The sequence below is a fragment of the Tachypleus tridentatus genome, chromosome 2, assembly GCF_004210375.1.
Source record: "Tachypleus tridentatus isolate NWPU-2018 chromosome 2, ASM421037v1, whole genome shotgun sequence".
NCBI classification, from domain to species: Eukaryota; Metazoa; Arthropoda; class Merostomata; order Xiphosura; family Limulidae; genus Tachypleus; species Tachypleus tridentatus.
The window spans coordinates 68,032,756-68,058,385 of record NC_134826.1 but is presented as its reverse complement, the minus strand read 5'-3'; the positions used below and the strand labels follow the sequence as shown (position 1 = coordinate 68,058,385).

General features: G+C 34.7%; 2 protein-coding genes across 5 annotated transcripts; both read right to left on the bottom strand.

Moving 5' to 3' along the window:
* Positions 1 to 1,251: 1,251 nt before the first annotated feature.
* On the bottom strand, positions 1,252 to 3,549 carry LOC143245522 (uncharacterized). Its single transcript, XM_076491885.1, has one exon. It carries the CDS (start codon positions 3,547 to 3,549, stop codon positions 1,252 to 1,254), a length of 2,298 nt encoding a protein of 765 aa, XP_076348000.1.
* Positions 3,550 to 3,712: 163 nt separating this feature from the next.
* Positions 3,713 to 23,548, bottom strand: LOC143244110 (dystroglycan 1-like). Of its 4 annotated transcripts, XM_076488205.1 has the most exons (6): positions 23,365 to 23,548; positions 21,949 to 22,051; positions 13,464 to 13,622; positions 9,746 to 10,155; positions 5,418 to 5,559; positions 3,713 to 4,188 (listed from the first exon to the last, which is right to left on the bottom strand). In XM_076488205.1, the coding sequence occupies exons 4-6, from the start codon at positions 10,010 to 10,012 to the stop codon at positions 3,713 to 3,715; spliced, it is 885 nt and encodes a 294-aa protein (XP_076344320.1). In that variant the 5' UTR covers positions 10,013 to 10,155; positions 13,464 to 13,622; positions 21,949 to 22,051; positions 23,365 to 23,548. The 4 variants fall into 4 exon arrangements, with proteins under 4 accessions (XP_076344320.1, XP_076344321.1, XP_076344319.1 ...); XM_076488206.1 differs by lacking the exon at positions 21,949 to 22,051 and having other exon boundaries at positions 13,464 to 13,644; XM_076488204.1 differs by lacking the exons at positions 13,464 to 13,622; positions 21,949 to 22,051.
* Positions 23,549 to 25,630: the final 2,082 nt, after the last annotated feature.

The window sequence follows — 25,630 nt, the reverse complement described above, 5'->3', positions numbered from 1 at the left end:
CTCAACATAAATAATGATCAACTTAAAGAAACATTAAGTAACATTAAAAAGAACATTAACTAATAAATTCTTGAAATATATCCCTTTGTTTAGATTGTTTTCATGTTTGTTTAGCAATGTTACATATTGTTTTGAAAGTTTACCTAAGGTTTATTTCAATTCCAAACACAATATGGAAATTAGTAATTACACTTGTTTCTTACTCTTTTACTGTAAGATAGTCCTATAAGTAGAAAAATACGGGAAACTTCAGCATGATAGTACAGACCACAATGTCTTTCATTACATAGTTCCACATGTAAAAACAACTCATAATACACCATCAGAAACTTGCAGAGTTGATCAGCATGTGATATAGAAATCCCTGAGAATATGAATGTTAAAATACAATTGAGTATGTATAATACCAATCAAATGAACATGCAATAAACTTTTATGCTACAAGTGTATGATTTATTACCACAGAAAAAGGAAAAAAATATTTTGCATCTGATGTTTATATAATCTTAGGTATGTAAAACAACATGAGTCATATAAACAGATGCAAGGGATCTTAATTTTTGCTCATAAAATATTGTTATGTCAGTGTTTTTCTTTTATTAGAAACTATCTTAAGACGAGGCTTAAGCTATTGTATGGGTTTCTTTAATCAAGTGAAAGGTAAAATTAACTAACATCTTGATTCAATCAAGTTTTTAAGTTCTAAAAATAAACAAAAAAACATGTGAACATTGGCCTTACTAATGAATAAGCTACTATCATTTGCATAAAAAATAGAACAAATATTTCAACTTAGGAGTTTTAATAGTTGTAACACAGAAACACCCAGCCACTGACAGTCACAAAAACGTTGCTCCTATATTTAGCAAAATTAGTATTCCACTTTAAATTATCTGAATGCATTTTATATTCCATAGTTTAAAAAACCTAAAAAAATGTGTATATTCTACAATAGCTGTCAAATTCTGATGAAAACAGAATTTCTTCCACAGTACGTGTTTAACACATTGTCTGTTAAATTTGATACAGCAGTAAGTCTAATACTGAAGGTTATTAAAAACATAATTCGTCTTCTGATAAAAGAATTTGCAGGAATTTTACAACTAAAAAAAATGACAACTACAACAACTGGCACCACTGATGAGTGGAAAACAACGAGATAGTTTTGTCTTCAGTTCAACATCTTCATGTTTTCTACCAATGTGATATTCCAAAAGAAAAAGGGGTAGGTATGATGATTGCAAATAAATGTCAAGGGGGAATGTAAGGAGGAGGTTGCTTGTATGTTTGGGTGGTCTTTGGTCTGTTATTTTTGCTGTCTCTGTTTGTGGTGAAGGGAGGTGGAGGACGATAAGGAGGTGAGGAACTTGCATTAGGAACACCATCTAATCCTTCAGAAAGGAGTGGAGTATACTGGACAGCCTCCTCTGTAGAGACACCATTCTTGGAACTGGAGATGGGTGGCTTTTCCTCTTTTGTAAGAGATGGTGACCTTGTTGGATCTGGCTTTTCATCAAGCTCATCAGCAAAAATAATGGGTATTCCTTTGTTCATGTAAGAACTGTTATCTTGCATCTTTATCTTCCCTCTATGTCTTCGACAATACAGAAAACAGACAATCATGATGGCAATAATAAGTATGATTGCTGTGATTGTGGCAGGGATAACAGCAGTAATATAAATATCATCTTTGGATGCCTGTTCTTCTACTGGTGGTTTAGGTGTCACAGCTGCAGATGCTGGGTAAATAACATTGACACATGCACCCAATGGGTGAACTTCAACCTGAATGATTCTGAATTCTGGTTCCATGGCTTTGATGATTCTTTCCGAGATTGTTTCATTGTTTTCAAACATGAGATTGAAAAGTTTATGTACTGTGTCTTTTGGGCAGGGAAACGATGGAAGTGTACTATTTGTCCACGTGTATATAACCGAACCATTTATAATTGATGAGACACTTATGTATTTAGTATCAGGATCTCCAAATGCACTGGCTAATTTCTGTGCAACAAGAATCTTCATTTCTATGTTTTTATTGAATTGCTCAAAGTTTGTATCAATGTGCATACTGAACTCAACACTCGCATGAATGGCAGATTGAGAACTCACACTGACAACAAAGGCATCACTAACTGTTTTGCCTTCCTTATCAACTGCAAGAATCTGAAATTCATGAATCCCAATATTTTCCTTAAGGGGAAGTCCAAAAAGTTTCTGGAAATCTGAATCAAACTGAATCCATGATGATATAGGAAGCTCTTCATGGTCAAGCGTCAAAAATATTAATTTCAAGTTGGGAGTGGTGCCATCTTCATTGTCATAAAAAATGTCTTCTGGTATAAAAAACTGGAGTATTTCTCCAGCTTGGATTTTAATCCTGTTTATTGGATTCTGTTTCATAGGGGAATAGTTAAAGAAGATAGGTGTAGAACTTGGTGGCTGGTTACATATTCCATGGTAGTTGACAAGAATCTTTTGAATACTGAAATTTGGTTTCATTATTTGTTTAAGTGATTTTGATGGACGTCCCTTGTTGTTGGCTACAAGTTTCCTCATCAACCCAGCAATTGCTTCCCAAGGACATCTATAGTTAGGTAATGAAATGTTTGTCCACGTTAATGATGTGGGTTCTTGGGTCACAGACAAGACAGAAACATGAGCACCATTGTTGTCTCTGTAGAGCTCTACAAGTCTGTTTACCACATCTATCTGCCAGTCAATATTAACAGGAAATTTCCACTTCTCATATTTTAGATTTATTGTAAATTCATGATGAAGAACAAACATTGATTTTTCCATCCAAACTTGAATCTCAAACTCATCAAATGTGGACATCCCGTAACTATCCATGGCTTCCAAAATAAATTTATACTTACCTATGTTCTCTGTCATAGGAAGGGCATACAGCTTCTGCTTTTCTGGATCAAACTGAATCCACAAAGAGGGTGAAATTGCTGTCCTTCCTTCTGTCATGAATATCAATTTCAGGTTCCTGGTATCTCCATCCTCATAGTCAAAGAATGTATCTGATGGAATTTCAAAGTGCCATACTTGGCCAGCATAGACTTGAAGCTTTTTAATGTGTTTTTGGACTACTGGTTTGAAATTTTTGCGTATCACTGGTTTTTTGGTAGGGTTCTGTGGACTATAGCTTCTGGTTGGATGGATATCAGATGTTTTAACTAATGCTGTAACAACTGAGGTTATTAATGATGTTGGTAACACATCTATATCTGATTGTGTAATAAAAGGTGATGTTGCGAAGGAAAGAAGAGTCTTGACAGGAGTCAGTTCATCAGGGACGATTCTGATCGATTGCAATTCTGTGACAGATGGATAGATGTACATATTTGGCCTTTCTGGTTGCATAACAGGTGTCATCATTGCAAAGTGTGGTGAAGTAGTAGGTAGATAGTGATAATGATATGTAGGAGATGGAGTCAGCTGAACAGCATCTCTGTGATGTTCATATCTTCCCTCACTGATGTCTTCACCATGGTGATGCCGATGATGTTTGGATGGCAATGAGAAAGTTGGAGAGACCATAGTAGGAATCACTCGGGATTCGGGTATCTTACTGTCATAAGAAGGCTCTTCTGGATCATTTACCTCTGAAAATGTTGGCCATCTACTAGGAAGTGATTCTTGTGGGACAGGAGTTCCTTCAGTATCAAATTCTCTTTTTACTCGTTGAACTTGTAGCTGCTGGTCAGCCACATTCCAGCCAATAACTGCAAAGCCTGGGGATTTCCCTAATAACCCATTTCCAATTGCCCCGCTCTAATTCTGAAATCTCATCACTGTCAGAAATACTGATGTGATCTGAACAACCCACTTGATACTGGAAGATCACCCCAAACTTTCCTCTTTTCTTCACAGTTCCTGGACCAGCAGCCATGGCTGATTCATCAGAGATATTCCATTCTTTTGTAAGAGGGCATACTTTTATCAAATCTGTGGACACTCCTCCAAAAGAAGCCATTTTGGAAATAATACTGACTCGTTGTGTAGAATTAAGGTCATCAAAGGAACAGTCAACAAACACTCTTGCAACAAGGACTGACTCTCTGGTGGGACACTTTAAAAATTCTACCCTGAAACAAGACTTGGGTTCATCCTGAAGAAAAGGGAGCAGCTCTGGTACCACTTTAATGGAGAATACATCCTTCCTACAGGAGATCTTCCCTGAAATAAGAATTGATTTTATAAACTTGGTAATCTTAAAAGTCATCTAAAATAGACGTTTAATGTAAGGAAGAAATCCTATGGGTTTTTTTGGGCTGAAATTCCTCTGGTATTCAATACTAGAACTTACTTGGTTTGCTTATAGGTTTCATACTTATATGGAAATAACACGGAGTTAAAAATGTGAAGTAATGAAAATCTTGTACGTATAGAGGAAATAACCTGGAGGTAAAAAATCGATTTAAAGAAGTAAATTTTGTTGTTGTTGTTGTTTTGAATTAAACACAAAGCTACACAATGGATTATCTCTCCACCATGGGCATCGAAACCCAGTTTTTGGCGTTGTAAGCCCACAGACATACTGCTGAGCCACTAAGGCCCATGTTTTTATGCCCATTAAACAGGTAAATAAAAATGTTTAAAAAAGTAATTAGTAAAAATTCAGGTAATGATTATAACATAAAGCTAAGTGAATGATGTTAATCGACATGTTAAAATATTTTTATGTTTTCCTTTATTAACATAAACCAAAACCCTTTACAGTTTCTCACTTTATTAAGATTAAACATTTAGTTCGCTGTGTTTTTGCTAATTTCATTATCAAACTTTGAAAAATGACTGAATATTTAAAAAGTTAAATTTTGTGCAATGCTCACTAATTATAATTGTCTAATGATAATTTCCAAGGGTCTTCAAGTACTTTAAGTAGCCCACTCCTCCCATGCCAGAACATTCTGCATTCTTTCCGATACCTCCCACCAAATAGAGCTATTAATACTGAGTACTGTAAGTATTGTGTATTTATGAACTTGCTATGGGCCTCCTGAACTCTTCCACAGTCTCCAAGGGGTTTAAGAACCCAGTTTGAGAATCCCCTGATATAACTTATACATATTTTGTTTGTATGTATGTGTGAAATTAATTTTTTTTAGTGTGTTCTTCTAATGAGGTGTCTTGTGAAGATGTGGTATGAGAGAAAGTGGTTATTTTAGCTTATTTTAACTCGGACTTTTTCATTCCTTTAGATTTCTGAATATACTTCAATCATTAGCTGAAGTTCGTGCGTAGATTTTAACAGAATCTTACTTACCAAGTTACATACTGAGTGTTACACAACAGGCAATGTTTGGTACGAACAATCTCAAAACTTCTACAATGAAAGAGAAAGGTCACTGGTCATTTGTTATTTATATAAGAACAATGAATTTACAAAACAATATCACAATTACCATACACACTAGATGGTCCAAAAGCCTTGACACTGATGTAGTATAGGCCTATATCACTGGATGTAGGAACTCCAAGAAATGTGCGTTTTTTTTGGTTGAAATGTAACCATCTTGGAAGAGTCAATTCATCAGCTTCCAGTACCTAAAATAGTTAAATTACTAGTTTCTATTTGTGGGGCTTTGACTACACTCATAACAGTTTCTATTTGATAGTTCTAAAAGTTTATATTATACATATAGTACACGACTTTTCGTTATTCTATATTTTAACATCAACATATCATTATCGTAAAGCAGAAGGCGCCAGTTGTTTAAACAATTATATCATGGCTTTTTACAACAATCTTTATTGTTTTATATAAAAACACAGCTTAAAGTTGTTTTCCTACCATCTTTATTATTATACGTAACAGTGTAGTCCAACATACTAACGTGATCGTTCAGAAAAATGCATTCGAACTTTGAACACAAAAATAACTGAATTCTCAATAGTCACGTGTAATTTAATAATTCAGTTGCCCAACGTGTGAGGACGCCTATTTCGACTTAATTTTCAAACAATGAAACACACAACAACATGTTTAACGACAGATAAATCGGCATGTATTAACTCGGTAAATACCACGTTATCTCATCTTACAAAATAGTCAAAGTAAAAGATAAAGCCAAAACCAAAGCCTCACTAGGGGTTAAACAGAAGCTTCAAAGCACTGCTGAACTTTCACTTGCAATTTACATATTTATTTTTAACTTTCACTATCTCCGTGCAAGTTTGACTCATTAAGTTTTTTTTTCTAACTGATATCTGAAAGTACAACCTTTAAAAGAAACGAAAAACAAACTCATTTTGTTTATTTTTATTTTTTGACGTGTCCGCAGAAGTTGCGTTATTTAAAAACAAGATATACCGTTTTTTCAACTGTCAGGTCTGCATCAATCACCAAGTTTTCGTGCGTAAGAAGTTTTCATTGAAAATTCGATGTACAAAGTTCATATGGTGAACTTCAACTCTAAAGAAGCAAATCAACTAGCAGTTAAATCATAAAACAAAAAAAACTCAAAAGCCCAAATGGTTTCGGAAAGGAAGACTTCATTCTTTGATTACAATTCAAATATTAGGTGTGGTATTGGAGATACGTAATGATTCTTTAAACATACAGTTCGTGTTCAAATGCAAATTTTTATATCAAGTTAAAAGTTGGACGTCACCGTTACTACAATAACGTAAAACTTATATGATGGATATTCTTATGAAACATCTCTTTCGAGACTAGCAAAACCGGTAACACAAAATAAACAAAAAAGAGAGAAAACATAAAGTTTCCGTTTTTGTTTTTTTGTAAAGCACAAAGCTACACAATAGACTCTCTGTGCTGTGCTTATCACGGGTTATCAAAACTCGAGTTTTAACGTTTTAAGTCTTTAGACTTACAGCTGAGCCAGTAGAAGTTAAACAAGAAGTGTATAGTGTGAACTGCAGAAATAACGGGCTTGATAAAATAGAATAAAATCAAATCCAACACACAGCAAACACTATGATTCTAATAAGCCTAACGTAGAACTATATAAACATTCATTGTTTGTTTGTTTTTGAATTTCGCGCAAAGCTAAACGAGGGCTATCTGCGTTAGCTGTCCCTAATTTAGCAGTGTAAGACTAGAGGGAAGACAGCTAGTCATCACCATCCACCGCCAACTCTTTGGCTACTCTTTTACCAACTAATAGTAAGATTAATCGTCACATTATAACGCTCCAAGACTGAAAGGGCGAGAATGTTTGGTGCGACAGAGATTCGAATCCGCGATCCTCAGATTAAAAGTTAAGCGCCAAAACCACCCGGCCATGCCCGGCCAAAATATTCACTATGATGGATCTGTTGAGAAAGGCCAACATCCGCTAACTCATCCCGCGATGTTTCTCAGAAGTCTTGAACGATAACATAGAATAGTATAATGAAGATTGTGACATGATGAACATAAGATACAAGGCCTGGCAGCTTCTCTCTATTATAGCTATATTCTCCACGAAAACAAATAATAACGTCCAACAGATGTTAATAAAATCAAAATTGCTCTTCCTCTTTGAATCATGTGGCTCTTTCGTTGTTTTACTTACTCGCAAAAAAACCCAAAAAAACAAAACTCGTGAATTATTCGTCATTAATTTAAGTTCGAATCGCTTTGTACACTTACATTGCAATTTACATACGAATTATCGTATAAATATTATTTAAAAACTTTTAGATCATTAATTCTTAGCCCCGCTTACAAAGTGACTATTTCTGGGAGATGAGTACTAGATGTGCGTTGGTTTAGATATTGCAGACCATTCAGATTAGATTGGTAAACCACACGTGCTGTATGATATTGTATTTAAATGTGTTATTATCGTACAATATACTACAGGAACCTACGAGCCATTTCTCTGTTGTTTGATTAAACAGTTTGTGATGGATTAGGATTTTGGATCCACAGGTAATCCTTGTTTGTTTGTTGAATTTTGCACAAAGCTATTCGAGGGCTATCTACATCAGCTGTCCTTAATTTATAAGTGATAGGTTAGAAGTGAGGTAGCTAGTCAACAGCACACACCGTCACCTCTTGGGCTACTCTTTACCAACGAACAGTGAGATTGGTCGAAACATTATATCGCCTCAACCGCTGAAAGAGCGAACATGTTTGATAACAGGATTCGAACCTGCGACCGGTAGAATGTCATACCCACCAGGTGATTCTATACAACTTTAAAAAAATATAGATTAAGATACTTTATGAGCACGTGCGATTACACAGATACAACCCATTACCTACAATACATTAAACAGAATCAACCCACTACTAAATACAACAGTAAACAGATCCAAAGCAGCATTGTACATTTCAATTCATTCTTATATTGAATAATGTGTTTAAAAATGTCCACCTCGATTTTTTTTCTCAAAAAACGCTGTTTCTCATGATGCCTTGTTTGATGAAAACGAACAGATCCCTTCAGGTCGGTTTTTGAATTTGTTTGAAAGGCAGTCTTCCTCAGAGGATTCCCATTATATACATCCTAGACATGCTTCCAGAAGATATTCATTTAACATTCATTCCATACATGCCTCCAGAAGGTTCCTGATACATACATTCCATACATGCCACCGGAAATTTCCTGTTAGATACATTCCAGACATGCCTTATTGACATTTGGATCGATCGTACACGGAAGACTAATCATTGTCTGTTTACTTATCTAGTCATGCCTACGCTTTCTATTTATGGTACTGACTCTGGTAACCCTCATAAATATGAAAACTAATGTCTCTCCTTGGTTACTTCCACGCAGAATGTAAGGCTACGTTATAGAACAAGTTCTTCTAATTCTGAGATATGCTTTTTATCCTCATAAACCAAAACAAGAACACATGTTAGGGGTCACAAGTTACTAAAAAAAGTAAATCAGGGGTAGCTATGACAAGGTAAAAGAAGGGTTGGGTCATATATAAAGAACAGTTGATCAGTTTAATAATTTATTATTATTTAGAGTTTATTGTTAAACACAAAGCATTTACATAATGAGCTATCATATATTGTACCCAGTACGAATATCAAAACCCGGATTTTAGCGTTGTAAGACTTTAGACTTTAGCCATTGGGGGACTTCGTTTAAAACTGAATCACGTGATCACGTTCATAACTTTAACGCAGCGTAGTTAATGGTTAAAGAAAAGGTTGTTTTCATTCTTGGAAGAAATCAGGATTTTAACAATCACAAATAATAGGCCTATTGGTTTCTAAGGCTTCACCAGATTCGCCGTTCATATTTCTTAAAGAATTTTGATATTGATATGGCACTTTAGTTTCTGAATTAATTTATTATTTCAAGACAACAAAGTCGCAGTTTCATGGTATTTTTGTGACTTCTGAAGATAACAGTAGCATTTGAATTTATTACAGCAAGCTAAACAAGGATATAAACTAAACAAAACTTCACACTAAAATCTCACAATGAATACAAGCTCCTCACTAAAATCTCACCATGAATACAAGCTCCTCACTAAAATCTCACAATGAATACAAGCTCCTCACTGAAAACTCACCATGAATACAAGCTCCTCACTAAAATCTCACAATGAATACAAGCTCCTCACTAAAAACTCACAATGAACACAAGCTCCTCACTAAAAACTCACCATGAACACAAGCTCCTCACTAAAATCTCACAATGAATACAAGCTCCTCACTAAAAACTCATCATGAACACAAGCTCCTCACTAAAAACTCACCATGAACACAAGCTCCTCACTATTCGAAACAGAAGAAGAAAACTTGAAAATAATTCCTTACCTCATAACTTTCCACTTTTCCAATGAATGCATCTTCAGGAATAGAATAGTTAAATAATTTTCCAACTGTCGCTAGAGTGTCAGGCACCCCACAGAACTTCTTCACTTGAATATCATTGCTTTCCTGCAGTATCAGGGGGTCATTGTCACCTTTTACACACATCACACACACAGCCTCGAGAATTATTAACATTAAAATCTGTATCCTTAGAAAATAACCGTTTCTTAGATCCTTGAAATGTCTCAATAGGTTAAAGACAGAATCCATGTTCAGGATTCAAAGATATTGTAGATAACTACACACTGGTCCGCTGTAACAAAACCTGGGTCAACTATACTCTGCACTCCTTCATCGACACATTTTCAATAGTTCCATTTAAAACCGCTAGCAGGTATATTTTTACACCATACCTGAAAAAGATAGAAAAAATAATACAAAATCAAAAATAAGAGTTTGCCTGTTTGTCAACTTCTCCGTTATATAGAAGAGATAGATTAAAGACAAGACAAGCTAAGCAGATCACCTCCATCATTTAGAAGTGACAGACTAAAGAAAAGATAAGCTACTCACATCACTTCCATCATTTAGAAGTGATAGACTGAATGAAAGACATGCTAATCACATCACCTCCATCATATAGAAGTGACAGACTAAAAGAAAGACAAGCTAATCACCTCACCTTCATCATTTAGAAGTGACAGATTGAATAAAAGACAAGCCAATCACATAACCTCCATCATATAAAAGTGACAGACTAAAGGAAAGACAAGCTAATCACCTCACTTCCATCATATAAAAGTGACAGACTGAATGAAAGACAAGCTAATCACCTCACTTCCATCATTTAGAAGTGACAGACTGAATGAAAGACAAGCTAATCACCTCACTTCCATCATTTAGAAGTGACAGACTGAATGAAAGACAAGCTAATCACACCACTTCCATGATTTATAAGTGACAAAGACAAGCTAATCACCTCACTTCCATCATTTAGAAGTGTCAGACTGAATGAAAGACAAGCTAATCACCATCTCTTAGACTACACTTTACCGTCCTTTTCACACTTCTACGGCTGAAAGGGCAAACATTTTTGGTGATGGGATTAGAATCTTGTAACCCACAGATTGTGAGTCGACTGCCCTAACCACTATACCATTCCAGGGGGATTCGAATCTTGTAACCCACAGATTGTGAGTTGACTGCCCTAACCACCATACCATTCCAGGGGGATTCGAATTTTGTAACCCACAGATTGTGAGTTGACTGCCCTAACCGCCATACCATTCCAGGCCTTTTGCGGTTTGGTTTAATAAAAGTTCAGCTGTAACCATATGTGTCATAAAAATACCTCGTTAAGTAACCTGATTAAGATTCTTCACACGATCGCCCGTAATTCTATACAAAGTATCTTATAAGGTAAATGTCGATAAAATTCATCTCAACTGCATAAAGTATAAAGCCGTTATACTTGGTTAAAGAAAGCATATTTCTGTGTTTGTATTTAAATGATGTAATAAGACACTAAAAATTAAGGAAATATCTCACAAAAAATCAGTTCGAAATAACTAAAGAGATCATTATGGTGAAAGTTCATTAAACGAACCGTTTTCTTACAGGTCCGCGTTCCTACGTCATTATTCAAGTACTGTAAAACAATAGCTTCGCCTGTCGTACAAAACCGAGTTTTCTCGGTAATCTCTCACTCCCCCCCCACAACAAATTATACGATATTTGGATCCAACGATTCTAGCCTTGGCTTTGAATCTAGAGATCCCAGCCATTATGTGACATTCTTCATAAGGTGTTTATTATATGCTTTGTCGAATGTTATTTTCACTTCTCTTCTCTTCAACGTCACCATCGGCCTTAATCTTCTTTCTCAGCCTCCTGACCTTCCAGGCATTTCTCAAGCCTTCATATACACCACTGTGGAACACACGATCAAACCTTAAAATTTTATCAAACTCACGCATTCAGCAAAAATTTTTATCACCAACAGGACGAAGGGTAGTATCAATATTTCTGAACAGTCCAGTTTAGGAAAGATTATCGCCTTTAAAAACTAAATCCCTGTCACGTTTTTCGTTGGTTTGTTTTGATTTTGTTCTACGTTAGACTCTAGTGCTAATGGATTATAAAATAGGTCAAAACTTCAAATGCATGAAATGTTTTGCTGAGCAGAAATTAAGGAGGTTACAAGAACTTTATAATCAAAGTTTAACGAACAGGTGCATATAGCTAAAAACTTCAGCAATGAACCATACATTTATGAAAAGCCTATTAGCCGACTACTTTATTAATTAAACACAACAAACCTATTTTGGAACACTCGACATATGTGATTCTATAAGTGATTTTAACCTACAGTGTGATTAAAATTCGACCTTGGGTTCATGCACTGAAACACACGAAGTTCTCAAAAGACATAATTTCAACACTTGAAATATAGCGCTTTCTGTTCTCAGGACTCCCATCTTGGTGTCGCTGCTGTTTATAGACAATATACATCACTTCTTAAACATGAGTAAGGAAGTATATTATGCTAATATAATAATATGTAAGCAATCAATGATTTGTAAGAGTTTTGTTGATGATGTAACATAGCACGTGTTTCAACAGCATATTGGTCATATCTGAAAAAGACAAATCAATGTTCTGTCGAAACATGTACTATATTCTATCATTAATAAAACTTTTCCATATGCTTATAAATCGTTGTTTGCTTACCTATAATTACGCCAGCTTTCAACTATGTGTCGCTGTTATCTGGAAGCAATAACGACCGGTTTAATTTAACCTATCAATTCTCTACCAGATGTCTCTGCTGTCTGTTGACAATAAGTGAACTTTCTTTAAATTAACTCACGAGTTACCAACCAGGTGTCTCTACTGTCTGTAGGCTGTTGTTGTTTTGAATTAAGGACAAAGCTACACAATGGGCTATCTGTGCTCGGCCCACCACGGGTATCGAAACCCGGTTTTCAGCATTGTAAGTCCGCAAACATACCGCTGAGCCACTGGGGGACGTCTATAGGCAATAAGTGAATTTTCTTTAACTCATTAGTTCTCAGTCTGCCCGGCATGGCCAAGCGCGTTAAGGCGTGCGACTCGTAATCTGAGGGTCGCGGGTTCACATCCCCGTCGCGCCAAACATGCTCGCCCTTTCAGCTGTGGGGGCGTTATAATGTGACGGTCAATCCCCCTATTCGTTGGCTATTCGTTAGCCCAAGAGTTGGAGGTGGGTGGTGATGACTAGCTGCCTTCCCTCTAGTCTTACACTGCTAAATTAGGGACGGCTAGCACAGATAGCCCTCGAGTAGCTTTGTACGAAATTCAAAAAACAAACAAACTAGTTCTCAGTTAAGCGTTACACCGTTATTTCTTAAAAAATAATTTATCTCTCCAGACCATTTTAGCTAAAATATTTCATTTTCTATTATCATTTGTAGATAGAAGCATGGGATCTGTTTATCACATACAATATATAATAATCTACAACCTTAAAAATTATAACTTGAACTTGGAAACATTCTTCGTTTGACTATCACTTACTACGTAATACCTTTAAAAAAAGAGAAAGAGAGAAAAAAAAAGACAAATTACGTGAGAAATAATTTACTCTCGCAATATTAAGATAAAAACAGGTCATCATTGTTAATTCATAAAAATAATAATTAATAACATATGAAGTTTAAATAAATAATATAGAAATCTTTACCTTCACTCTGACGTTTTGTTACATAAACAAAATGGTTTAAAAAGTACTTTTCTCAAACTTCGCGTCGTCACACTTATTGTCAAGAAATGTGACAATATAAATATTGTCTCAGCCACTTCTACATCCGTCGTACTCCAGCCAGTCTGTAGAACCCTAGTACTAGCGAAAGACCTCGTCAGTACTGAATGTAGCGGATACAGTATGGATGATATATTGTTAATAAAGTAAAAGTATAATCTAAATATTGTTACCATAATACTAAAACTATAACACTATTAGTATTGTTATTACAGCTGAATAAGAAATGTAATGTTGCTATATAGTATTGTTGCTATATAAGTTATAAAGACCCATGAAAGAAAGAAACAAAGGTTTGGTTTGTGACGGAATTTCGCGCAAAGCTACATCAGGGCTATCCGTCTCTAATTTTGCAGTGTAAAACTAGAGGGAAGGCAGCTAGTCATCACCACCCACCGCCAACTCTTGGGCTACTCTTTCACCAACGAATAGTGGGATTGACCGTCACTTTATAACGTTCCCACGGCTGAAAGGGCGAGCATGTTTGGTGTAACGAGGATTCGAACCCGCAAATTACGAGTCGTGTGCCTGGACCATCTGACCATGCCGGGCTAGAAAGCAAAGGAAAATATACTGTATCAACTCTAAATACAACCAGTATTACTCGTACAGCTAATATAAAATGATACTGATAGTATCAGTATTATTATTAGAGCCAAAACAAAACCATTATAACACCACTGATATTAGAACTAACGTAAAGTCGTACTAATAATACTGGAGTGGTACGATAGTGAGCACCCGGAATGTAAAATTCATCACACTTTCATAGAGAAACTTGAATTACGTACCTCAATCTGGGATTTACTATCTTCTCACACAAAAATGTCGTCAAAAAGTGAAAGACCCTAGTGAGACGGGTCAGACAGGAAGAAGAACAAACGGCCCCATAACTGTTACAACTAAAGGATCATACTCAGAACGTTGACACAAGCGTTAGTTGATCACGTGACAACACAGTGGATGAATTCATTCGTGTTCACAGCGAACTTCTCGGTAGAGTTTTGATTCTAACGCATTCGCAATTTATTAATCTAACCTTCTGTTTAAACAACGCTGTTTATATTAAAGTCAAAACCCCAATATTCAGTTTATACGTGTACAGACATCTGCTTCATTCACTTGGAAACGAAATTTAACGTTTGTGTAGACAGCTGACCAAAATGATGTTACAAAAGATTTTAATAGGTATAGTGGTCAAGGTCGTTTATCTGTCTTGGAACGTTCTCTTCTGTTAAGATAGAACATCGATATCCTGTAGATTTAATACTAATTCGTTATTATGATTATAGTTTGTCCTTACTCTTGTAGATTTAATACTACTTCATTATTAGGGTTAGGTCTTGTCTTTACTCCTGTAGCTTTAATACTACTTCATTATTAGGGTTAGGTCTTGTTCTTAATCCTGTAGATTTAGTACTACTTCATTATTAGGGTTAGGTCTTGTCCTTAATCCTGTAGATTTAGTACTACTTCATTATTAGGGTTAGGTCTTCTCCTTAATCCTGTAGATTTAATACTATTTCATTATTAGAATTAGAATTTTCTCTTAATCCTGTACATTTAGTTCTACTTCTTTTTCAGGATTAGAACTTGCAATTAATCTTGTAAATTTAGTACTACTTCATTATTAGGGTTACGTCTTCTCCTTAATCCTGTAGATTTAATACTATTTCATTATTAGAATTAGAATTTTCTCTTAATCCTGTACATTTAGTACTACTTCTTTATCAGGATTAGAACTTGCAATTAATCTTGTAAATTTAGTACTACTTCATTATTAGGGTTAGGTCTTCTCCTTAATCCTGTAGATTTAATACTATTTCATTATTAGAATTAGAATTTTCTCTTAATCCTGTACATTTAGTACTACTTCTTTATCAGGATTAGAACTTGCAATTAATCTTGTAAATTTAGTACTACTTCATTATTAGGATTAGAACTTGCCCTTAATCCTGTAGATTTAGTATTATTCATTATTAGGATTAGATATTGTCCTTATCCTGTAGATTTAGTACTACTTCATTATTAGGATTAGAACTTGCCCTTAATCCTGTAGATTTAGTACTATTCACTATTAGGATTAGATATTGTCCTTATCCTGTAGATTTAGTACTACTTTATTGTTATTGCCCTTCATCCTGTAGATTTAGTTAATATATTCCCTGGTGGTATTTGTCGTGTAGATGTCCTCCATGTTGCTACTTATGCGATGTGGTGAGAAATGCACTCTAGAAGAGTTGACGTAAGTCTTATTTCTTTTCTTCCTGTTTCAGGTATCTAACCTACTTGAAAGAAGTGTTGTCCATCAGTCAGTATCCACGTGACTGAATTGTATTTGTTTGTCCTATGTCTTACTGAAAAACGTTTGACCAGTCTTTTTCCATTTACTTGTCCACACGAAAATAAGATTTATATCAACATTCCTTGAGACTATCAGAGAAGGTAAGTAACGCGAACAGGACTATGATTGATTGAGAGGATGTAAAAAGTTTATGGAAAGGATGATAGGTGAAAGGGACCCTGTGAGAAGTTCCTATATACATTAATTTAATTTAGGTGAATTTCTTGTTTGTTTCAGATGTTTGAGCAAAGAAACACGAGAGCTACCTGTACAAGCCTTCCCTAATATTGAAATGATGGGCTAAAGTGAAAGTGGCTGTTTAACAGATGCTAGCACACAAGGCCAGATTAAGAGTTTTATTTACCCTAGGCTTTTCAACTTACAGAGGCTCCCTCGAGACAGAACCTCTACGTGCAATACATTTGCTGTCATAACTTGAGGCCTCCTAATTAGTGTGATACCCTGGGCTTCAGCCCGCTAAGCCCATACCTTAATTCGGAGTTGCTAGCACACGTTAGTATTTCGCGGGCTACTCGATTTGAATAGTGGGATCTGACAGTTACTGTTATAACACACTCATGGTTTAAGCCACTAGAACACACCTGGCACTATTTAGGTGAAGAAAAGGCACTGATAAATGAAGCATTAACCATGGTATTTTTGTCTAATGTTCATGGGAATGGATCCTCTCAGAAAAAAATCAAAACGAGATTCTTTTTTAAGTACTAAACGATCTCATTCAAACCGCATTTCTCTCGGCCATGGCTTTAAAAAAAAATTTTAATACAAAATAATGGTAAGCTAGATTTAAATCAGATGAATAACACTTGACTTTTATTAACGCTTACTGTTAGTAGGTTTTACCACTAGAATGAGAATTTGTTTGTGAAGTAAAACACTTGAGTATAAACTCACATAGTTAGGACGTTTCATAAGTCAACAGAGAGGACTTCTATCGTTGAAAAACAGACCTAACCTACAGGCCTAACAGGGGAAAAAACACGTGTATTAGAGCAATTAGTGATTTTGTAAAGTATTATTTTAAAAATCTGACATCATCAGACAAGAAAGCTCTTGTTAATCAATAGCCTCACGACTAAACGTCATGTCCTTCTCAGACCAGATGCCAATTAAATTACGTCCTTTTTCAAAAGAAAACATGGGTGACAAGGGTTGCAGAGGTAGCCACAAATTTGGAGGGACGTTTCCCATATTCTCAGGGGCTGCACTTACGTTTGTGAACGATCCTTTTCAGAACTCCTGATATTACATGAACGCAGTGCCAACTCCAGGGTTTTAGGGAAGGTAGGCACGAATTAGTTTCTCTTAAAACAAACATTATTATTTAGTAAATATTTTCCATATTAGTAAATGTAAAGCATACAATGAATATCGTGGATGTTCATATATTATAATTTCTTACATTTAATAAACTTAACGATACAATACGGGACATTACCTTAAACATTTTGTTATAATCTTCATGTTACTATATTGTTTCAGAAACATTTTATGAACATTAATAACCATGTTTCTAACTTTTCCATAAACAGTTGTTTGTTTGTTTGTTTTTCCACTGTAAACCCGTTGAACGATCATTGTATGTAAGTTGTTTTCCCATTCGTTAATTAGCTTATTCTAATTTATCCAGTGTTTAACTTTATTTTTTATTACGTATTTTGTAATTTAGTTACTCAGGCAATGACTTCATTGTCACTTCGTATCGATTTAAAAAAAATTTCGATACAGGTATACAATTATTATTTATTATTTTTACCACTCGATTCCATGAAGGAACATAGGGCCGCAATCGCTTGCGGATTCATTAACAGGCTGGTTTTTTAAGTGAGCAGATTGTTAGCCTACTGCACAACCCCCAACCAGGAGGAGAAAACAGGTATACAATAATTGCTAGGAATGATGAAGTATACTGCTGGTGACAGATCTATTTATCGCACTATGTTCTCCCAATTGGAGGGGGGGGGGAGGACAAGTCGATGACAATCAATTGAGAACTGCCGATAATTGAATTTGATAAAACTAATGGGTGGTGCTTTGTTAGTTATATCAGTCTGTCACAATCGTAATTAAAATTATACCGAAATAAATGTAGAGAAGCAATTACTTTATATGTGGAAGGGGGGCATATTTTATGGTTACACGACTGCGCACGCACACACCCATTATTGTCAAAGGAAAACGCAACAGAGTAAAACTTGCAGAAATGCTACCAGTTACGGACTTCCCGGAATAAGTCCCTCGTTCCGACCGAAAGTTCCACTATCTCCAAGAAAGAGTTGTATAGGTAGATATATTCTCTCGCCCGCGGAATCTATTGTTGATACACTACAGATTGTAGGTTGGTCATCTCTGTAAGGTTCGACTATTGTAGAATGAAAATAATTTACAATATTGTGTTCTATACTTCAATAAAACAGAAACTCAAAATTTACAGTAACGAACATATACTTACTAATTAATCAACAAATATTATTACTCCAGTCTAATGGTGTTTTCATATTGTTCTAAAAAATTCTATTTTCTGAGCTGCATGTTCATAACATGACTTTAAAGCCCTCTATGGCGAACACAAACCAAAATTAAGATATTACAAACAGCATACAACACTGCCCAAAGGACTAGCTGCATATATTCATCCTTAATTTTGAACTGATAGATTAGAGGAGAGGTAGCTAGCTAGTCAAGAGTACACCCCTCTAACTCTTGAGCTACTCTGTTTTGACTGTAGGCTCGGCATAGCCTGGTGGTTACGACCCTCGACTCGTAATCCGAGGGTCACGGATTCGAATCCCCGTCACACCAAACATGCTCGCCCTTTCAGCGATGAGGCCGTTCTAATGTTACAGTCAATCCCACTATTCGTTGGTGAAAGAGTACCTCAAGAGTTGACGGTCAATCCCACTATTCGTTGGTGAAAGAGTACCTCAAGAGTTGACGGTGGGTGGTGATGACCAGCTGCCTTCCCTCTAGTCTTTCACTGCTAAATTAGAGATGGCTAGCCCAGATAGCTCTGGTGTAGCTTTGCGCGAAATTCCGACTCAAACCAAACTCTGTTTTGATTGAATAGCGAGATTTGATCTCCACTAATACATAACACTCATGGACCCAATGTGCGGATCGCATTTTTGCCTCATTGGAGAGCGAACTATGAACCACCAAATTCAGTCCCATCATACACTTATTTAAAATGTATAATATGGGATTAAATAGTATCATTAAAGATACATGGAAAGTTATGGATTACCTAGATCATTTATTAGGTGCTCGAATGGAATAAAATGTTACTTTTATAACATTTTCTAGAGTAAGAAAAAGATAAATTTACAATATAGTGTGACACACCAGCATATTACATGTTCACCATCACTTCTTATCCCATGCCACTCACTCATTTAGATTTATAAATTAAAATGTACCTGGAAAAAATAAACGTTGTTAAACACAACAAAGAGTAAATTTGTTAATTGTTGTACACCTTTCATAAATCTACATTTAAATTTAGTAAAATGATGAGAGATTATAACTTGTGATGTAAATTTAATAAACCAAAAAGAATGTTTATCAACTGATTTACAAATAGTACTGGGGTTTATAAAGTGACAGGTCCATTTATAGGAAGTTTCCCTGAGTAACAGAGAATTAAGTATCACGAAGTATATAATATATAAATGGTACATGCAATATACGAATTGTACATATAATTTAGCCTAAATTACAATGTTACACTTGCTGTTTCATATCGTATCACAATGGACAGCATCTTTACTAAACCTCACCAATATATGAAGGAATTTATGTTTGACATTTTTCATTGGCCAGTTTCACCGTTTTGTTCACTATCGCCTGTGCATAAGAACTCCACAAAATAGTTCAGTACCACTTTACTACGAAAAGGCTTAATAAATAAATTCAAAGTCATCCAATTTACAACTTAAAACCAATTATTCTCTTCGTCTTTTGTGAAACATGGAAAATGTCTTTCTTCCTAACACTGATTCAGATGTATATTTTTCTAATGTAAAGTTGTTATTCGATATTATTGACTTAAATACCTTTACAATCCTGTTTGATCTTTCTAACTACATCGAGATAGGCAAAAAATGGTTATGTTCACAATAATTTTGTTTTTTAATTTCGCGCAAAGCTACACGAGAGCTACCAGCGCTATTTGTTCCTAATCTAGCAGTGTTTAAGACTAGACAGAAGGCATCTTAGTCATCACCACCCACTGTCAACCCTTGGGCTACTCCTTTACCAATGACCATCACACTACAACCCCTATCGCGGCTGAAAGGACGAGTATGTTTGGTTTGACATGGATTCGAAGTCGCGATCTTAAGATTACGAGTCGAGCACCCTAACTACATGGCCATGCTGGCCCAGTCACACAAAAATGAGGAAAAATAATAAAAAAAAAGATGATAACAGACAGGAATAGCAACACCAGCCAATAACAAAGATGGATTCCATCATAGGCTTCATGAAGAACTAACAAGAGGGGACATTTGCACGTATTATGATGTAAATCTAACATTGTAGTTTAAGTATTTTTAGTAATTTTTATTAGAAATGAAAATTTATATTTACATTTAAGTACATATAACACATATTCTTCTTGTCTGTTGATTTACACTGTAAAATATTTTCCTCCCTACATACATGTTTTGACTCTCCTTGAAAATATTTCTGTGGGCGCCCATGGATTCCATGCTTCTCGAAGTGTACAAACAGTGACAATGGCTGCTATTATCGGTCTTCAAACGCGTTTAATAATAAATGATTAAATATATTATGGACGTTTCTTACATTTCGTGCACGTGGTTGTAAATAAACTTTATTGTAAGGGGAAAAAAAACACGTTCAAAAATTAACTTTTAGTAAAAAAAAACTTCACATTAATAGACCTTGGCGGGTTCTAAGTTTTGCATTCTTACAAATTTTTGTTAGTTATATTTTTAATATTGCAGTATAGATATAAGCAGAGGGAGTTGTAAATCATAATGATAATGTTAGGCATAGAGAGTCCTAAAGATTTGATGTCAGGTATTCTAGTTACGTTAGAAGGGGGATTATAAATTGGTGTCATCAAGCATATAAAATTCAGTTAATGACATAGTTAGGAAAACAGTAGAGTGAATCAGTCAGAGTTTGTTTTCAGTTGAAAAGTAAAAGTAGTTTATTTTTGCATTAGTGTAGTGCAGTTAGCGTCATTTGTGACGTCATTTTTACAACATTGTAAAAGTGAAGATAAACTTGTTGAAACGCCAAGGAGGAAGCAAACTGACATGTCATTTTTTATATGGACTAGACTTTGAATTATTTTCGACAAATAAATTACAATAACCCACCTACAAAAGAACAATCGTACAAAAAACTAAAGCTAGAAAGCATGAAGGAAAGAAGATATTCTCAAACTGAAATAAAATTAAATCCATAAGGTAGGAAAGAAAATAAAATGATTTAATTAATCTCTTACACAAAATTAATTCTATTAAAGGGGAAAAAAGCTTATTTTCAAATTTAATATGCAAACTTCTATGCTGTCCAATAAATTGCAGTTGATATGGCAGTGAGGGCTGGGGAGATTCATTGAAAAAATAGTACATCACTATATAAATGACGTGCAGGATTACAGTTTTTGATATTTAACGATAGTGGTATATATATATATATTTTAACCGGTACGTTTGTGTGTTGGATGGGGACGTCATATACCACACGAGACGAAGGGTGGGTGTTGTCTAAAATCCTTTTAAGAACCATTGGTTTATATAATTCCTTCGGAAAAAAATAGTTATAAAAATGTACATATTCGATAACTATTATTATTTTAAAGTTTCGAATTCTTGGTGTTTAATTCTTATACTGAGGTCAAAATTTAAAATAAAAATAATTTTAACATGCTAAATATTAAGAAAGAAATAACATACAAATAAATAATAAAACACAGTCAAAAGCTCACACAGTTACTTAAAGCGATACGTTTATTTAAAAAAACTTAACTTCAGGATAAAAGAAATAGCTCTTTCCGTTCGAGCGTACAGTGATTGCAGGCGGGACAACCAGGCGACATATCCTAAAACGTCACTATGTAGAAAACGTTCTACGATTGGTTGAACTGCACATGGGCACGTGTAACCGAATGCTACAACCACAAAAGTCAAGATCAATTTAAAAAAAAACAGACATATTACAGTTATACAATAACACTGTTGTGACACCATTTCCTGATAAACCCAAATGTTACGAGATGTAGACTTCAAGTAAAATATTTCTTCTTGGTTAAAGTATTATTCGTATACATTGATATTAAAGTAAAAGTAAAGTAAAGTAGTTTGTAAAAACAGTCGTAATGTGCTCACTTTGACTTACCCGTATCGAGAATTTAATTAAACTGCAGTTATTACCACGTTATGTTTTGTCAGCTTAGTTACATTAAGTAATTGTCGTTCTAAAACTTAGCCCTGATAACATCGTAAGCCTATGAAACCATATCTTTAAACAAATACAACGGGTTAAAATAAAAAAATGTTTATAACAGTCTACAGTTTGATTGAATCTAAATTATATATATCGCGAAGTAATTAATTTAAAAAACAACAACTTTTTTTTTAGCTGGCAGATATCAAATGGAACCAGCAAAGTTTACTGTATATTGTGAAAACGGAAAATTCATTGTTGGAAAACTAACAAAGAACATGACATAAAAAAAATGTTTGTTGAGAAAGATGTCCTTATCTTCATCATCGAAAGATCGTGATAACAGTTTTGGTTTAAAAAGTTATGAGTTTATTTACATGTGTTCAAAAATATCAAAATCTTTATTCCTTCATAATTAAGCTTTTGGAGGTCTGAAAGATCAAATTAGGATACTAATTATTGGTGCAATCAGTTAACTTATGTTACTATGTGGCACAGTAGTATGTCTGCGGACTTAAACCGCCAGAATCCGGGTTTCGATACCCATGGTGGGCAGAGCACAGTTAACTCATTATGTAATTTTGTGCTTAATTACAAACAAAACTTATAAGACAGAACCCATGGTGACGCTTTGTATAAAATGTCACCACATTTCTGTGGTTAATGGTGATTCATTTGGTCCACTGTTCAAATAGAATGTATAAACAGTCATGTCGTTGACAAAATACACATGCTTTTCCACAGCACAAACCATGAAATTCACTATAAAGGTCAGTTATTACTACGTACTATTCCTTTACTTTAGATTATTCACTCAACCCAACTACTCCAGCGTACCAAAAGAAGAAAAACTAAAATAACAACGATTACTACAATCTTAATCAACTTTTAATAGTTTTATTATATCATAAAGCTTTATGCAAAATTATCACCGGAATACCAGCTACTGAAGAAATCATTCACTACTATTTTATGACTTTTTAGGACAGTAACAAAAACAAAACAAGCAAGCTATGTATATAACAGAACAGTACTTACCTAACAGTACTTAACAGTAAGTAATATTTGGCAGCAGACAATTTTTGTGCAATAGATATGTTAAGCCTGATCACTGACGAAGAGTTGCAGATCTACTCACAACAATGACTGGTTCACCGTTGAGGGAAACAGCCATTTCAGTCGAGCTGCAGAGGCGGAGCTGACAACACGTCGTCTTCCAATAATATTTGATTTAGTATTAGCTCTTTAGACATTAGTACAGCATCGTATTAGCATCTGGAATTATTATATCTTAACTCATTTTATTTCTGTAATATGGTTCGAAAAACGTAAATCTCAAAGTATCATTTGGCAATCACACGTTATCTTTAATTTAAGTAATTACTAAAAAGGTTATGTGCTGAATTATTAATAATCAGTACATAAATGTTGAACAATTACAATGAAAGAAAACGTATCCAAAAATCAAAATATGTAATTAAAAGCAAGACTAAAGAAATCCTTGCAAGACTTATGCACTGACCAGTTATTTGCAACTTACGAATATTTCTCGTGGAAAATAATTTGCTTTTCTTGTTTTTACATGTTCGTAACGAAAATGTTTTAACATTTAACGAACAGTCTAGGCCTTATGATAATAACTTATAACCTGAGGTTACAGTTTGACACATGCCGAAAGTTTGTTATGGCAAATATCTGTTGAGGCAGTTTTATTCAAAGAATAACGGTCGTCATGTTAAACACAGATTTGTTTATTCGATGTTATGTAAGGTTGCAGAAGAAAAACATGAGTAACCAAGTAATATATAATCACTGACGAATAAAAGTCCAATTATTGGATATCAGTTTTTTAAACTTTGCTTAACCCACTCATTGCATGAGTTTTAATTGTTAAAAAATTAAAAAATGTCTTCACTCGTATCAATATCAAGCAGAGTTATGTTTGCCTAAATAGGTAATATCAATTTTAAGTTGGCGGCCCCAATTACAATGTAAAAAAAGTTCACGTGCTTAATCTTCCATTGTGGTATAGATTTAATTTTTCGCACACGGATAATAATACAGTTGTTGAAAATTGGAGTTAGAGAAATTATACGTGCTTAGGTTGTAGTTTACATACTGTTTGACTGTTTTATATTCCGTATTTCAATTAAGGTGAGGGAAATTTAAAAATAATACACTTAAAGTAGCATCAATTATTTTCTTAAATATACATTTGCCCATATATGTAACTTGCGTAACTGATCATTTGAGCTAAGCCTAACTTAGGGTCAATAATTAACATTATTGTATTCAAAGCTCGTAGGACAATTGATGGCTTTTCGTGAATATAGTTGGTCACAACCTAGCCTTGATTTGTTCTGCTACATCCTCTTATGTTATGTACACGAGTTTATAGTAGTTATACCCAAAATATAAATTGACCAAAACTAGGAGTAACAGTAATTAGCTTCACCGCTGGCTGTATTAAGTGAAGAGACGTATTGTTTCAGCGAAATTGTAATCTTTCATGAAATAACTTGTGCTAATGTTAATACTATTTATAGAAGTTTAACATTCCAAAAGACTCAATACAGATTTCACAATGATATAATTTTTGTGCTGTATACTGCAACACATTTATTATACCCTCACTCATAAGTCCCTACCCATCCATATATCTTATGCATCCAGTGTATCTGTGTGCTGTCCCTCATTCTCGCTGCATAATATTATGCGGCGCCATGTTCTGTGAGACATTTTCTTCAACATAGCAGGGGTTATTGTTCCAAATGCCGCGGTAACAGCTGCCTTCAACTCATCATTAGTATTATTGAATATAACATAATAACATATGGATGGGAAGGGACTTACGGGCCACCCTGTATTTGTTTTGAGGACTTAGCATAACGAATAATTTGATACATGCATACAGTGAAACTGAAAGGATGTTTATTATATATTACTGAATTAATAATTAGCTATGTAGCAGCTAAGTTAAGAAAACTACTAGGAAGAAAAATACATTGGGTAAAAATAATTTACAAAAACAATTTTATTTTGACGACACTTTGGACCTTCTTTAAGCGTTGACCGAATTGGGTAGGATGAATAACAGTATAATTCATTATGCTAATAATGGATGACATAAAATTAATGAACTTCCAGCGCAGCGATGGGTTATTCTGCATTTGAATCTGATCGGTTAACTATTACCAAGAATATAGAAAGCCAGAAGAGTTGCATATGTTATTCTTTGTTGAGCATATTAATGCAAACATTAATAATATTTATCCTAAATAAACTTATGTAAGCTAGTAAACAT

Coding starts and splice junctions, on each gene's coding strand:
- LOC143244110 (XM_076488205.1), bottom strand. CDS start 10,012: ATGGATTCTGTCTTTAACCTATTGAGACATTTCAAGGATCTAAGAAAC. Junction 5,560..9,745: donor GAAAAGTGGAAAGTTATGAG/GTAAGGAATTAT, acceptor TAACTATTTTAG/GTACTGGAAGCTGATGAATT. Junction 4,189..5,417: donor TGGACCATCTAGTGTGTATG/GTAATTGTGATA, acceptor TTCTTATTTCAG/GGAAGATCTCCTGTAGGAAG.
- LOC143245522 (XM_076491885.1), bottom strand. CDS start 3,549: ATGGTCTCTCCAACTTTCTCATTGCCATCCAAACATCATCGGCATCAC.